Raw genomic sequence first — 15,265 nt, 5'->3', positions numbered from 1 at the left:
ATATAAGATATACCTATATATTGGCTTCCATACATAGAAAAAAATTATTAACATTTTATATTTGTTATAGTAAAAATTTTTTGATAATATGTTTCATAATTACCATTTTTCAATTTAACACGATTTGTTATTTCATTAATTTTATAATCAATCATTAATTTTATAATCAATATAATCAATAATCAATCTAACATGGATGATATACGAACATAATAAAAATACGTCAAGTAAGCAATCTTAATAATTCGTTGTCAATGTTTCTCTTCCAGATGATTACGATCTACCCTAACCTAAATCAGGTTAAGATTTGTCAATTACGTGGAAAAATTGTATCTTACTGTACTCATTTATATAAATTGTTGAAAGGTGTTAAATACTGACTGACATGCTATTTATAAAGTGATTTACTTTGCATCGTTTTATTTTTTAATGTGAAACGTAAATAAATACGAATACTAACAGTTTTACGTTGATAAAATGGAGTGATTACAAATATATTATATAAAAAGAAATAGAAAATTATGTTATTTCCTGTATACTAATGATATCGGCAGTATTTCTGGTATTTAATTATATATTTTTATCAAATTTTAGTATTAATATTTATGTACTGATAAATAATCTGTTTGTTTCTAATACGTGATAAAAATACATATGTATATTTTATGAAAGAGAGATATCAGATTGTTATGATTTTTTAAAATGCATATTTAGTTCTCTAATTACAAATAATAACATTAAAAGTTTGTTAATAATATATGATTAATTGCAGGAAGAAAGTGGGTAACATTAGAAACTAATTTATTGAAATGATGATGGAGTTGAGTCATAGTTTGACTCTCAATGAGGATGCTCTTAATCAAATCCCAGAAGCTAAGAGGCCAGTTTTTATATTTGAATGGTTACGTTTCTTGGATAAGGTTTTAATAGCTGCACAAAAGGTATTATTGATTTAAATGATATATTTCCTTGTTACAACGTATTTTTGTCAGGCAATATATATATATAATACATTTGTTGTTGTGAACTTTTATAATAATATATAACTTTCAGAGTGATATTAAGGGATGTCAGCAAAAGCTAGTAGAACAATTAACCAAACACATGCAAGGAGCTCCTGGGCCTCCTACACGAAGACTTATTGCAAGATGTCTTGCAACTTTATTTAGTGTTGGTGATACATTTTTGCTTTTTGATACTGTTAATAAGTGTAATGATATTCTTAGAAATAAAGATGATTCTCCAAGCTTCCTCCCAACAAAATTGTAAGTAAAATTCTTGTATATTTAATTAGTAATTGTACACATTCTGTAAGTTCTAAAATTTGTTACTGTTTATAGAGCTGCTATATGTTGTGTAGGATGCATGTATGAAAAATTAGGAAGAATGATGGGCAGGTCATATGAAGAAACTGTACAAATATTAATAAAGTCTTTACGTTCTGCAGAGTCACAAACTCGAATAGAAATTATGCATACTCTAGAAAAGGTAATATTTGATATCATACAGAGATTAAAATTATTTTGAAAATCTTACATATATTTGAATTATTAGGTTTGTGCTGGCATGGGATCTGCAATTACAAATGTTCATAAAGAAATATATAAAGTTTCTAGACATTATCTTACAGATAGGGTAATGGCTGTAAGATGTGCTGCTGCAAAGGTATTTTATTATGCTTTATTTGATATTTTGTAAATATACTGCTTAAAATATATTTGATGCAATATTTTCAGTGTTTATTAGAAATGTTAAATCATGCATCATTTTTATATACTACTGAAATAGAAAGTGTTGCTACACTTTGTTTCCGAGCATTTGAAGGTTCAAACTATGAAGTACGATGTGCTGTTGCAAAATTACTTGGTACATTGGTGGCAATGACTCAGCTTCCAGCTCCAAAAGGAAAAAGTCCTTCAGGTATTTTTAATCTGCGCGTTCAATTATTCATTATGCATTATGCAAGAACTATTAGTTATTATTATTATTTTAGTTACACAAAATAAAAATTGTAAACAAATTTCACTTGACGAAGTCTTGAATATTTTAATGTCCGGATTTTTAAGAGGTGGAGTAGGTTTTTTGAAGGGTACTGGAGAAATAATAAAAGGAAATTCTAGTGTTAACAGAGAAGTTCGAGTTGGAGTCACACATGTAAGAAAAAATACAAAAGATAACATCTCATATTCATTTTATAAAACAATCTAATTAATTATTCATTGATATTTTACAGGCATATGTTGTATTTGTTCAAATGCTAGGAGGATCATGGCTTGAACGCAATGTTGGTACATTAGTTGCACATGTACTTGATCTTGTAACGAATCCAAAAGCAGCAAGCTCACATGTTGATGCTGTCTATTCTAGAAAATGTGTTAACTTTATATTACATGGTACTGTAGGGAAATTATTAGGAGAAGGGGCTCAAGCTGCTGCATGTAAAGAAATAGCCTACATTATTTTAAAACAGATGAATTCTATTGGTAAAAATAATTTTTTTTAGTTTTTATTGTTATAGTAATTTAATAGAATATACGTATATATTTTTTATCTTTTATTCTAAATTTTTAGATTTTAGTCCAGAAAACGCAAAGGACTGTAACCAAGAAACATTATTCAGTCAACATTTATTAGTTTGTGCACTGCAAGAAATGGGAAATTTGATCTTAGGATTGGGTACAACAGCTTGTAATTTATTGTCTGATCAATCTTTGAGTATGTATCCTACATATATACGACATATACTTACTAATTTTTTTGATATTTATATTAATTTGAATGTTTTTCCAGATTTAATTGATACCATTATGGCTGTTTTGATTCATCCATGTCAAGCAGCTAGACTTGCAGCTTCGTGGTGTTTACGTTGCATTTGTGTAGCAGTACCAAGTCAGATAACACCTTTAATTGATCGTTGTGTAGATGGAATAGAAAATATGCGTAGTTCACCAGAAGCAATAGCTGGATATAGTAGTGCATTGGCTGCAGTTCTCGGTAGCGTTCGTTTATCGCCGCTTGGAGTTCCACATACAAAAGGAAAAGTAATTATTTTTAAATAACATTTATGTCCCTTCATGTGATTTTATGATGGCATAGAATTTTGTAAAACAAAAATAATTTTATTTTAGATTATATTTAATACTGCAGAAGAACTTTTGAGAAGCGCAAGTCAAAACAGTCGTTTATCGTTAAACAGAACACATGCTGGATGGCTTCTAATTGGAGCTATAATGACTCTTGGTATAGTAAACTTAAATCAATGTGTTGTAGAACAATTAAATAGTAAATGTATTCGCATCCTTAAAATATTATATCTAATAAAAAACCATGGGTTTAGGAACGGCGGTGGTAAAAGGGTTATTACCTAGAATGTTGTTATTATGGAGAAATTCTTTTCCTCGTTCAAATAAAGAACTCGAAAGCGAAAAGGCTAGAGGTGATGCTTTTACATGGCAAGTGACTTTAGAAGGTCGAGCTGGTGCATTATCTGCGATGCATAGTTTCTTGTTACATTGCCCCGAACTTTTAAACGATGATATTACGAGACGGCTTCTAACACCAATTGAATCTGCATTGGCAATGTTAACGAAGTATGTTATATTTATATATATTTCTGAAATATTTCTAGTCGTTGCTTCTAAAACTTAGTTTAACGTTATATCTAAAATAACATTTCAGTTTATCACCTGTATTGAAAAATTATGGTCAACAATTAAAGGCTCCAGCTGCTATGGTTCGTTTGCGTTTATATGAGACATTATTATTATTACCACCTCAAACTTTTGAAGGTAATGATAAATATTTGTAATTATAAGAATTATGTGGAGGTACTACTTAAAGAAGCGAATAATTGCAAATATTAAACAGGTTCTTATACACATCTCTTAAGGATGTTGGTATCAGAGTTTACATTAACTGAAAATCCTGGAAATACTACAACTTCATTATTGCGTGCAGTTTGTCATGCCAATGATTCTGTAATCCTTGGTACATGGTTACAAGAAACTGATCATCGTACAATTGAAGATCAAGTATGTGTTTTAAAATACTACTTTATAACAGTGTTCTACATACATTTTTCATGTGCTCTATGTGTAGATGCTGTTAACATATCTTTCATATACCATTATTAACTTTTATTAATGTAGAAATTTAATGTAACAACTAAGTGGTCAAACTATAAGGAAATTTAACATATATAATATTAATTGAAATTAACATTCATATTTCCACTCATATCCAGATGGAACCAAACAGAAGGGCAGATTTGGAACATGTGAGTAATGTTCTATGAAGCCTTTCATTATCTGCTGTTCATCTGCACAATTTTCCTTTTACACCTTTTTTATTTCTTATGAATATTGTAAATTAATTTATAAAATAATGATAAATATTAAGATTGGTAGTCTCAATTTATAATTTGTTTTAAAAGCTGTTAATTATAATTAATTTCACATTCATAGGTTCTATTAAGATAAATGTGTTATACTTGTTTTTATTTTTTACTTTGTATTGTTCATACTATTGATATTAAAAACAATAAAAGATAAAAATGGAATTTACTCAATCTACATATATATTGTATTTGTTTCAGCTGCAACCAAATAGCGCTGCAGGATCTGGAGCTTTGGAACACAATCCATGTTGTCTTTATAGACCTGTACCACAAGTAATGTTTTTTAGATTTTATTAAAAATATAGATTTTTATAATGATTTTAATTCCATTGTTACTGTTTTAGGACGATATAATTCCTGGACCTTTGCCTTTGGGAGTTGCAGTCATTGATCTCTCTGTATCCCTGTTCGGTCAGATTTTCCCACGTGTAGCAAATAAGCATAGATTGCAAATGTTAGATCATTTCAGTGAATGTATAAAACATACAAAATCTGGTAGACAAGAAGCTATACAGATGAACGTTTTTACGGCTGTGCTAAGCGGATTAAAGGGACTGAATGAAGCAAAAACTGGCTTTGGTCAAGAAGATGTTAAGAAATCTGCGACTAATCTCATTATTGTAAACATTGTCTTTTAATAACATTACAATATATTTTCATTTTATTCGTTATAGAGAACTTAATTGATGTTGTTTATATTATAGAGTGCTTTGGTAAGTAGTAATTCGATACTAAGATGGGCAGCTGGAGAAGCTGTTGGAAGAATGGCTCAAGTTATTTCTGATCCCAAATTTACGGCGGAATTAGCACAAACAAGTTTTGACCGCTTAAAATCTGCTCGCGATGTTGCTAGTAGAACTGGTCATTCTTTAGCGTTAGGGTGTCTTCATAAATACGTGGGTGGGATGGGATCTAGTCAACATCTGAATACAAGTGTCAGTATTTTACTCGCACTTGCTCAAGATAATTCATCTCCAGTAGTACAAGTGAGTCTATATTGATATATGTATAGCTAGTTTTAGTTAGGTACTCATTAGGCCACTCTTACATAGTCTTTTATGTATAGTTAGTTTCAGTTAGGCACTAGTTAAAAAAATTTAATTTTATCCTTTTATTCAGGTATGGGCATTGCATGCTCTTGCACTTATAGCTGATTCTGGTGGACCAATGTTTCGAGGCTATGTTGAACCTACATTATCTTTAGCATTGACTCTTCTTCTTAATGTTCCTCATTCTTATATTGATGTACATCAGTGTATAGGAAAAGTATTATCAGCTCTTATCACAACAATAGGGCCAGAATTACAAGGTCCATAGCTTTTACCATACTTCAATTACAAAAGTTTAAATACACATAATGTATATTGATTGTTTGTATTTTTAGGTAATACATCAACGATTTGTATGGCACGTTCATCGTTTTTGTGTGCTTGTGCAATTATGCAAGATCATCAAGACCCTCTTGTACAGGCAGAAGCTACAGGATGTCTTCAGCAACTACATTTATTTGCACCAAGACATGTTAACTTATCTTCTCTGGTTCCTACACTATGTGTAAGGTTTACACTACATTTATATTTCATTTGTCCCATATAAATGATATAAAAATATTTCTTTATATTGAAATTTATTTTATTTATAGCGAACTTTATCAAGCAATCATTTGCTTCTACGTAAAGCTGCAATCTCTTGCCTTCGACAATTGGCTCAACGTGAAGCGAAAGAAGTATGCGAACATGCAATGACATTAGCTAACGAAAGTCGAGATACCAATATAGTAGAAGGTCTTGTTATAACAGAAACTGGTCTACCGGGGGTCTTGTTTAGTATGTTAGACACAGAAACTGATAGCAAATTAATTAAAGACATTCATGACACGCTAACGAGTATGCTGCAAATTTTAGCAGCAGATCATCTATCTCAATGGTTGTCCTTATGTAAAGATGTTCTTACAATAGCTTCAGGTATTATAATATATTGTAGTATGTCAACAAAGATAACCATTGCTAAATTGAATAAGATTAATAAGATATTCATGCTTATGACGTATAGAAACATGTAATAATGAAGAAGGAAATACTATTGACGTCGAAGATAGTACTACGGATACTGATAATGCAGATACAGAAGGAGATGATGATCAAGCTGAATTTCATGCAGACGAATCTACAAAACAACGGCCAACTATTACACCAAGGTGGCCAACTAGAGTATTTGCAGCACAGTGTGTTAGAAAAATTGTCGCTGCTTGTGTAAATAATAAACAAGCGCACTTTGATCTTACCTTAGCGAAAGAGATGCAAACATCTAAGGGAAAAAGTATTAATTCTTCAAATTGTAATATTTTTAAATATATCTACCAACTTATAACTTTGCTAATATTTCCTAATTACAGGCGACTTTCTAGTATTACATCTTTCCGATTTAGTACGGATGGCTTTTATGGCCGCGACAAGTGATTGTGATCCTCTTCGGCTTGAAGGATTGAAAACGTTACAAGAAATCATAGATAAATTTGCCAAAGTTCCTGAACCAGAATTTCCTGGCCATTTGTTACTTGAACAGTTCCAAGCACAGGTAATTAATTATAAATATAGAATTTTGAGGTATATTTCATAAATATATCACATTATTATTTAATAATTATCACAGGTTGGAGCTGCGTTGAGACCTGCATTTTCAGCAGAAACAGCATCGCATGTTACAGCTGCAGCATGCGAGGCATGTAGTGCTTGGATTGGAAGCGGAGTTGCTAGGGATCTCAATGATCTTCGTAGAGTACATCAGCTACTAGTATCTTCTCTAGAAAAATTAAGGGAAGGACATACACGACCACAACTTTATAACGAAAGTTTGTTAACACTTGAAAGATTAGCGATTTTGAAAGCTTGGGCAGAGGTAAGAAACAAATTATAATACTATCCTTTCTTTCTTTATATTTATTACTTTCTTCATCAGGTGTATGTAGTTGCTATGGTAAAAGATGGTTCTGCATTAAACAGTAAAGACACATTCAATCAAAATTCGAATCAAATTGATGATGATAATTGTGAAGATTTTGGGAAATTTGAATTTCAAACTGAAAGTTTATTAAGCTTAGTGCAACCAGAGTTATTAAGTTTAAGTCAATATTGGCTAGCTGCCTTGAGAGATCATGCATTACTTTCCTTACCTCCAGGTATAAATAGTTTCTGTGCTGTATATAATTTTTTAAATTATTTATACATAGTACTTATAACAATAAGTCAATATTTTATTAGAATTTTCCAGCCAATTACCTCATGATGGTGGAGCTTTTTACACAACAGATACAATGGAATCTGCTCGACATCATTATGCTGAATCATGGGCACCAATTTTACATGCTGCAACACTTTGGCTTAATGCAAAAGGATTTGGATTAGAAGAGAGTAAAAATGAAGTGGAAGCATCAAACGCAACTAATAATAATAATAATAACAATAATAATAACAGTGATGTCTCTACTAATAATACTACAAATATTGAACGTTTCCATTTATTATTTGGTAAAAATTCTTCGATAATATTAAATTAAACATTATATCTTATTTTTTAGATAGTTATATTTATTAATTATTTTAGGTATATGTATGGAAGCATTATGCAGCCCTCGTGCTTCTGAGTCTATTCAAAATACAGAAACATGTTTAAATGCATTGTACACTTTATTAGATTCTACTTGGGCTCGTAAAGTTTTAAGTACAGACCGTTCATTACCGATTGAATTATGTAATGTTCTTCACAGGCAAGTCCCTTATTTATATAAATATAAATATACATATTATGATATCTTACTGTATATTTTGTTGTAGGATGCTTTTAACAAGAGAAAGTTTCGTAATACAAATGATAGTAATGGAAGTTTTGAAACAAATAATGAAAGCAGCACAGGAAGATTTGACAGAGAGAAAGAAATCTAAATTGGAAGGTAAACAAATTTTGTCTTACATATTCAGGAAAATTAAATATACAAATATGTATATTATTTTATAACAGAAATAGCACCAGCACATGAAGAAAGCAATGAAACTCAACATGTAGATTTACTAGGGGAAGGAGAAGAAAGTGGTGAACTTAATCCTGGAAAGTCATTGGTATTTGCTATTCTAGAAGTGTGTTTGTGTCTTTTAGTCCGACAAATCCCGGCACTAAATCCTAATCCTGATGGAACAACAGCGATTTTATCCCAAAGGGGATATATGCCATCTGAAGAAAGTGGGAAACTCATAGCTGCTGCTCTTAATATAATGGAGTCTCTTCCTACTCTTTGTTCTCCTCAAGGTAAATATATGCTTTTAAACAAAGTAAATATTTATTTTTAACACGTACTCTTTTAATATTAGGAGCTGTGGCAATTTTACCAACACTCCTGTATTTATCAACTGGAGTGATCAGAGAAACTGCAGTGCGTACGGACAGTGAATGCAATAAGACAACATCAGATACACCAGTTCATGCAGCTTTACATTGTATAAAAAGTCTTACCACAAATAAATATGCAAAAGATCATAGAAGTCAGGAACAATGGACAAGTCTTTTACAAAGTGCTCTTGCCAAAATCATCGATCTGGCTAAAACCGGTATTTGAAGTTAAAATCACATAAAATTTGTTTTGACACTAAAACATATTTAGCTAATAAATTTTTTAAAATATATTTGTAGGAAATGATGAAACGAAAATGGACGAAGTGGCGATGATGTTAGGTATTGCGGTATTTGTTCTTCATGCATCGTCTGAAGTTGTGAGTGCACCGAATTTACAATTTCCGTGTATAAATCATTTTAGACACGCTTTCCAGTCAGAAAACATAATGGTAATAATGTTTCAATATTATGTTATACATTGTTTATAATTTGAGATATTTACCCTTTGAAATTTTATAGGTCAAATTAAAATGCGTTCAAACGTTGAGAACGATATTTTTACATCCAGATCGTGCAATAAGCACTCCTTATATTCATGCATTAGCTCCAAGATTAGTAGAATATCTATATAGTGACAAGAGTAAACAGATTACAACTGATTTAGAATTATCTTTCACTTTGGAATGTATTAGCACAGTTGAAGCTCTTATAGGACTTGCCGATCTTTCACATCGTACGTATTAATCTGTATTATTTGTATTTTATTTATTACATAACATTTACAATAGTATATCAATATTAGAGTAGTGTTATGACAAAAAGTATGTTACATGCTATTCAGGAGACCTTTTACAAGGTTTGTAAAAAGAGAGTAATATATTTACTCTGTATTTTATATGATAAAATGCAGTTTATTTGACTAATTGTAAATTATTTTAAATTTGTTATAATCTTAACATATTTTTATAATTAACTAGGTATACAGATGTTGACTTTACTTGTGCCAATCCTAATTAATTATTTATTAGAGGGAGATCAACTACAACATGCTTCCAAATATCAATTAAGTCTTCATCAACAAAGTTTTCAATGGCTTAATAAGATAGGACCAAAATATCCTCAGGTACTTAGTTCATGTTTAAATAAATTCGTCTTTAAATACAAAATACAAAATAAACATAAATTACTAGTATCTAAGTATTCAATGTTTTATTTTAGGAATTTAAGATGTTAATGTCTCAATCTACAGAACTAAAAACTAAATTAGAAAATGCAGTGAGATCCACTCACCAACAAGCACAAAGACATACTAGACCAGTAGATCTTGTAAAGCCACAGATAAAAATTTCTACACCATCCATCAAACTCAAAACAGATTTCTCAAATTTTAATTAAAACTTTCTATAATCGCATTTGACATGTTGTATATTTATTAGGGAAAGAAATGTAGTTTATTTATTATAATTAAAACTTTTATAGCTTTAACAATTAAATATATGTTACAGGAACAATACAAACAAAATCTAGGTTTTTATTTTTTAAACAAACATTATACTTTTATAACATGAAGAGTAAAAAATAAGATAATGTAAAAAATAGGACATAATAGTATTTCTAAATAATATACAACATGTTAAAAATAGTGCATCTAATCCTACTAATGAATAATAATATATCATTATTGTATTAGTTCATTAGTTAACTTCCATGCATAACGTGTGGAACAGATATAAGATATAACTTGATATTATGTGTAAGATAAAATATTTTAATTATGAAATTTTCATAAAAATTTCATTAATATAAGTACTTGTTTCATAGTACTTATTCCTTAGCACTTAGTATTATTTAAGATAAAATAATGATTTGATTTAAATATAAAAGCATTTAAGAAGATAACATTGGCATAATTATGCAATATATAAATTCAAAAACTCTTTTTTTTCATCGTGCGGATTTATGTTTCTTAAATAAAGAAAATTATTGCTTTCGCCTCTTTTAGTAAGATTTATATATAAAAAATTTAACGTAATTTTGAAAATGTATATTAAAATTGTACAATTATATTTATTTAAAAATGTAAATTGTATTTTGCAGGAAATTTTAATAATTCTCATAATTTTATTTATATCTTTATAAAAAATTGAGATAGTAGGGATTATATCAAGGCACAATAAAAATTATGTAAAGTAGTAGAAAAGTGTAAGTATTTTATATTCCATAACTGAAACAATAAATTTTCATAAATTATTTTTCATACAGTTAATTTTCATATCATATAAAACTATAATATTTTGTATTATTAAGTAAAGTTTATTTAAAAAGTATTTTATATTTTTTTAAGTACAATTTTGATACCTTAAAATTTGTATAGATTATTTACAATAATAATTATATTTTACAAACTTTAATTTCATACAGTGATACATAATAACAAATATAACAAATAGTTCAATTTTTTAAATGAGTAGTATAAATTTTCATTGTCTAATAATCTGTAGTATTAAGATAGATATATTAAACTATGTATACTGTCAAATAAATTAATTACATAACAAAGAGCAACATTATATGTGTTATGAAATAATATAATTTATACAAAATTATGCTAATGAAATACAAAAATATTAGAATAAAATATAATCATTATATAAATGTAATATGAAATACTCCATTAAAGCATAAATTAGGTAATAAAATATGAAAAATATGTTATATTATTATTAAATATTATTACTATTATAGTAATATTAACTTTAATATCCGTTAAAATAGTCAGATAGAAATGTATTAGATATGATATCAGAAATTATGAGATATAAGCAAACAGACAAACTTAAAAATACATTAAAAAAACTCTGTATTGCTTTACTATAAATATTTTCAAAATATTACAATAGTAATTAAAATTTTAAACATACAAACTTACTTAATTAATACTACTTAATTAAAGACATTTAAAGAGATTAATACTTACTTAATAAAAGACATATGTTGAAATTAAAATAATATTTATGTTCATTTAAATGTCTATTTTTCTATATTACTTTTATGTATATGTGTATACTTATCACACTAAATTTTGATGTAAATCTTACAAATATTATGCTCATTTTGTTTCTAAAATCAATTATAACTTATATTGAAATTTTACTTATAATGAAATATTCAATAGGACATTATGCATTTGACATGTATTATAATAATAATAAAATGTATTGATATTGTATTAGATATTAGATAATACAAATTAGTAAATTAAAATTTGATCCTTTACAGATATATACATATGTAAGTTATGAAAATAAAATATTAATTGTGTACAGTTACATGTAAACATTAATTTCTGATATAATTTCGATATTTTTAAACTTAGTATAAATCTTTATTAATTAGGTAAATTAATAGAATTCGATTTAGTATCTTTAATAAGTAAGTGCAACGTATTGTTGCAGAAATATCAAATGAATTAAAAAATCCTGTTATTTCATCAAGTCGTATAATTACTTATCACGTAGAAATAGAGGGGAGTTGCAGAAGAAAATGATCATCGCGATGAGAATAGTCTGTTAGTCAGTTCACATAAAGTAATCTGTCAACTATATACCATTTATTTCGTTGAGTTAGGCAGTTTATGTTCGAGTGGTTATTTTAACGACTATAATCCCAACCAATATTGTGCAAATTATCAAGTTAAAACTATTGCGAAGCATTATTCTACTGCCTGTGAATATTTATGAAAAATGGTAAAAACAAGAAGATTCATTGTAGCAAAACATTTTCAAAAGAATCCAGAGCCATCAGATTTGCAATTGATCGAAGAAGAATTACCTTCTCTTCATAATGGAGGTAAAGATTTTAATAATAATGTTGTATATGTATCGATTAAACAAATGCAAGTAGATATCACACGATTTGTCATTAATCAACATTTGACATTGATAACTATGTATTTTTTAAAATAAAAATGTAGTTATATTGATGTTCTTACTCATTACACTCATAAATTCATTATATTCATTGTTTGTAATTACATTTTTTTCCCTTTAACATTGTGCAGCAACTTCAATATCAAATGATATAACATGTAATTATGTGTTTATTTAACTCGTGACTGAACTCAACGGAGGTCACGATTAATGCCTACACAGCATTTATAAAATATTGTAGACATAATATCCATTATCCTAAAATAATGTCCTAAAATAGAAAACTATAGAATATTGTGCTCAGATATGATTTTTTAATACACATTTTTCCGATGATCAAAATGGAAGATATAAAACATCACTCAACAAAAACATACAAAATATACTCATTACTTTGAATTTACAGAGAAAATTGAAGAAGATTATATTTAGAGATATTCGTTTGTTGTTGATATGATTTTTAATATATGTACATTTCGTTGATATAATAGAAAAAGGAAAATATGAAACATTATTCAAAAATAAAAAGAAAAACACAATAAAAATTTATCTATGAATTTAAAAAATAGTACAGATAAACATTTTTTATATAAGAATTTTTTATATAGTGAAACTTGAAAAAACGTTTTAGAAAATAACGTTGCATTGACGGGATGAAATTACACAACTCATATAAAAAATATATGCATTGTACATGTTTCCAACGTCTACGCTGTATATTGAATAACTTAGTAATTTATAAATGTTATAAATAGAGAAGAGTGTCAAGCAATAATGGATGTTTTAGCTTCTAAACGACATCATCATTCAATATACTTTATTCTTACGAGAAGAAAGTTTTTAACGTGTTTGTACGTATTTCGTAACTATCGCGATTCCGTAGGGTCAAATGAGACAGTTATGATATCATTATCAGCCTACAGACAATATCTCTTGTCATATTATTGCATAACAAATTTAAAATAAATCTTGCATTAGATGATTTAATATCTTTAACATTATGATTATCATACTATTAATAAGTACTAATTGTATGCAAAAATATTGACATTAAAAAATAAAAGATAATAAGAAATAAAAATATATTCTAGTATATATTGTATCTAGTATATATTGTATCTAGTGTATATTTAGTATTTAATAATATTGTTAAAAAATTAAATATTGAAATAATTGTAATGTTGTGGAATAAATACATATATACATATAATGTCTTAAAAGCTGAATAACATATGATTTATGTTTTCAGAGTACCTTGTTGAAGCAGAATATCTCTCTGTGGATCCTTACATGCGAGTTTATATTCAGAGATATCCAGTGGGTGTAACAATGATTGGTGCACAAGTAGCTAAAATCATTGAATCAAAGAATCCAGATTTCCCAGTAGGAAGAAGAATTGTTGGTTATTTGGGATGGAGAACACATACCATTATAAATCCACATCGTTCATCTGAATATGAATTCTTAAGCCAAAAGCCAACACTGCTACCTGATATTGGAGATCTATCACCATCACTGCATCTAGGAATTTTAGGAATGCCAGGGTAATAATTACTATATCAAATGTGTATTTTGTAATCTGATCTGTTTTTATATAATTTTTTATAAATTTGACCAATATGATATATTTATCTGTTCTAAACAAATTATTCAAAAGTTTCATATTTTCTATGTCAGAGCCACAGCATATTTTGGTCTTCTAGAAATTTGTAAGCCAAAACAAGGCGAGGTTCTTGTTGTGAGTGGAGCAGCAGGAGCTGTTGGTTCCCTTGTTGGTCAAATAGGAAAACATGTTATTGGACTTACTGTCATTGGTATTGCTGGTTCAGATGAGAAGTGTAAATGGCTTGTAGAAGAACTTGGTTTTGATCATGCTATTAATTACAAAAAAGGAGATGTTGAAGTTGCTTTAAGGAAAGCTGTGCCAAAAGGAATCGACTGCTATTTTGATAATGTACAGTTCTCTAGGATTATAAAATAATATCAACATTTTGTCACATCATATTTATTATGATTATGTTATAATAACAGGTGGGAGGAGACATTTCCAGTATTGTTATATACCAAATGAAATCCTTTGGTCGCGTAGCTGTATGTGGATCTATATCTTCGTACAACGCAGATTCATCATCGCTACCAAAATCGACGATTCTTCAACCGTCGTTTCTGTTTAATGAATTAAAGATGGAAGGTTTCATAGTGACTCGTTGGGATAATCGTTTTTCAGAAGCCACACAAAAGAATCTTCAATGGATACATGAAGGGAAGCTTCGCTATCGTGAAACAATTACAAAAGGTTTTGATAACATGTTTGATGCATTTGTTGGCATGTTACAAGGAAAGAGCGTTGGCAAAGCTGTTGTTCAAGTTTGAAGGCTCAAGAAAAGAATATTGTAATTTGTTTAAAACTACTTGTATACCTCTCTAAAATACATATATTTTTTGTCTTAATTTCATAATTTTGATTATAAACTCTCGTTGTTCATATAGTAATTAGTATAGACAAAAGATACAAAGTAATTAGCATAGACAGTTTTATTGCAATATATTATAC

General features: G+C 28.5%; 2 protein-coding genes across 4 annotated transcripts; both read left to right on the top strand.

Annotated features, from left to right (window-relative positions):
• Window positions 1-269: 269 nt before the first annotated feature.
• LOC138185203 (HEAT repeat-containing protein 5B) lies at window positions 270-10,650 on the top strand. 3 transcript variants are annotated; one of them, XM_069123975.1, is made up of 35 exons: window positions 270-562; window positions 773-941; window positions 1,054-1,265; window positions 1,341-1,488; window positions 1,555-1,665; window positions 1,737-1,920; window positions 1,994-2,154; window positions 2,234-2,483; window positions 2,572-2,715; window positions 2,791-3,041; window positions 3,129-3,240; window positions 3,338-3,590; window positions 3,679-3,788; window positions 3,868-4,031; window positions 4,244-4,276; window positions 4,595-4,669; window positions 4,741-5,016; window positions 5,101-5,382; window positions 5,516-5,705; window positions 5,781-5,950; window positions 6,039-6,360; window positions 6,449-6,715; window positions 6,792-6,973; window positions 7,049-7,294; window positions 7,355-7,574; window positions 7,657-7,923; window positions 8,000-8,162; window positions 8,230-8,345; window positions 8,414-8,698; window positions 8,761-8,997; window positions 9,080-9,231; window positions 9,302-9,515; window positions 9,624-9,638; window positions 9,760-9,905; window positions 10,001-10,650. In XM_069123975.1, the coding sequence occupies exons 2-35, from the start codon at window positions 810-812 to the stop codon at window positions 10,175-10,177; spliced, it is 6,267 nt and encodes a 2,088-aa protein (XP_068980076.1). In that variant the 5' UTR covers window positions 270-562; window positions 773-809; the 3' UTR covers window positions 10,178-10,650. The 3 variants fall into 3 exon arrangements, with proteins under 3 accessions (XP_068980076.1, XP_068980078.1, XP_068980077.1); XM_069123977.1 differs by lacking the exon at window positions 4,244-4,276; XM_069123976.1 differs by lacking the exon at window positions 9,624-9,638.
• Window positions 10,651-12,326: 1,676 nt separating this feature from the next.
• Window positions 12,327-15,162, top strand: LOC138185244 (prostaglandin reductase 1). Its single transcript, XM_069124066.1, has 4 exons — window positions 12,327-12,631; window positions 13,961-14,255; window positions 14,389-14,665; window positions 14,743-15,162. The coding sequence occupies exons 1-4, from the start codon at window positions 12,526-12,528 to the stop codon at window positions 15,082-15,084; spliced, it is 1,020 nt and encodes a 339-aa protein (XP_068980167.1). The 5' UTR covers window positions 12,327-12,525; the 3' UTR covers window positions 15,085-15,162.
• Window positions 15,163-15,265: the final 103 nt, after the last annotated feature.

Source organism: Bombus flavifrons, chromosome 11, assembly GCF_040668555.2.
Source record: "Bombus flavifrons isolate JBK064 chromosome 11, iyBomFlav1_principal, whole genome shotgun sequence".
Lineage (NCBI taxonomy): Eukaryota > Metazoa > Arthropoda > Insecta > Hymenoptera > Apidae > Bombus > Bombus flavifrons.
This window is presented reverse-complemented; position numbering and strand designations above follow the sequence as displayed.

Bases quoted from the DNA above. Each gene is read 5' to 3' on its own strand.
- LOC138185244 (XM_069124066.1), top strand. From the start codon at position 12,526: ATGGTAAAAACAAGAAGATTCATTGTAGCAAAACATTTTCAAAAGAAT. The intron at 12,632-13,960 runs GTAAAGATTTTA...TTATGTTTTCAG, and splicing joins ACCTTCTCTTCATAATGGAG to AGTACCTTGTTGAAGCAGAA. The intron at 14,256-14,388 runs GTAATAATTACT...TTTCTATGTCAG, and splicing joins GGAATTTTAGGAATGCCAGG to AGCCACAGCATATTTTGGTC.
- LOC138185203 (XM_069123975.1), top strand. From the start codon at position 810: ATGATGATGGAGTTGAGTCATAGTTTGACTCTCAATGAGGATGCTCTT. The intron at 2,716-2,790 runs GTATGTATCCTA...ATGTTTTTCCAG, and splicing joins ATTGTCTGATCAATCTTTGA to ATTTAATTGATACCATTATG. The intron at 7,295-7,354 runs GTAAGAAACAAA...TTTCTTCATCAG, and splicing joins TTTTGAAAGCTTGGGCAGAG to GTGTATGTAGTTGCTATGGT.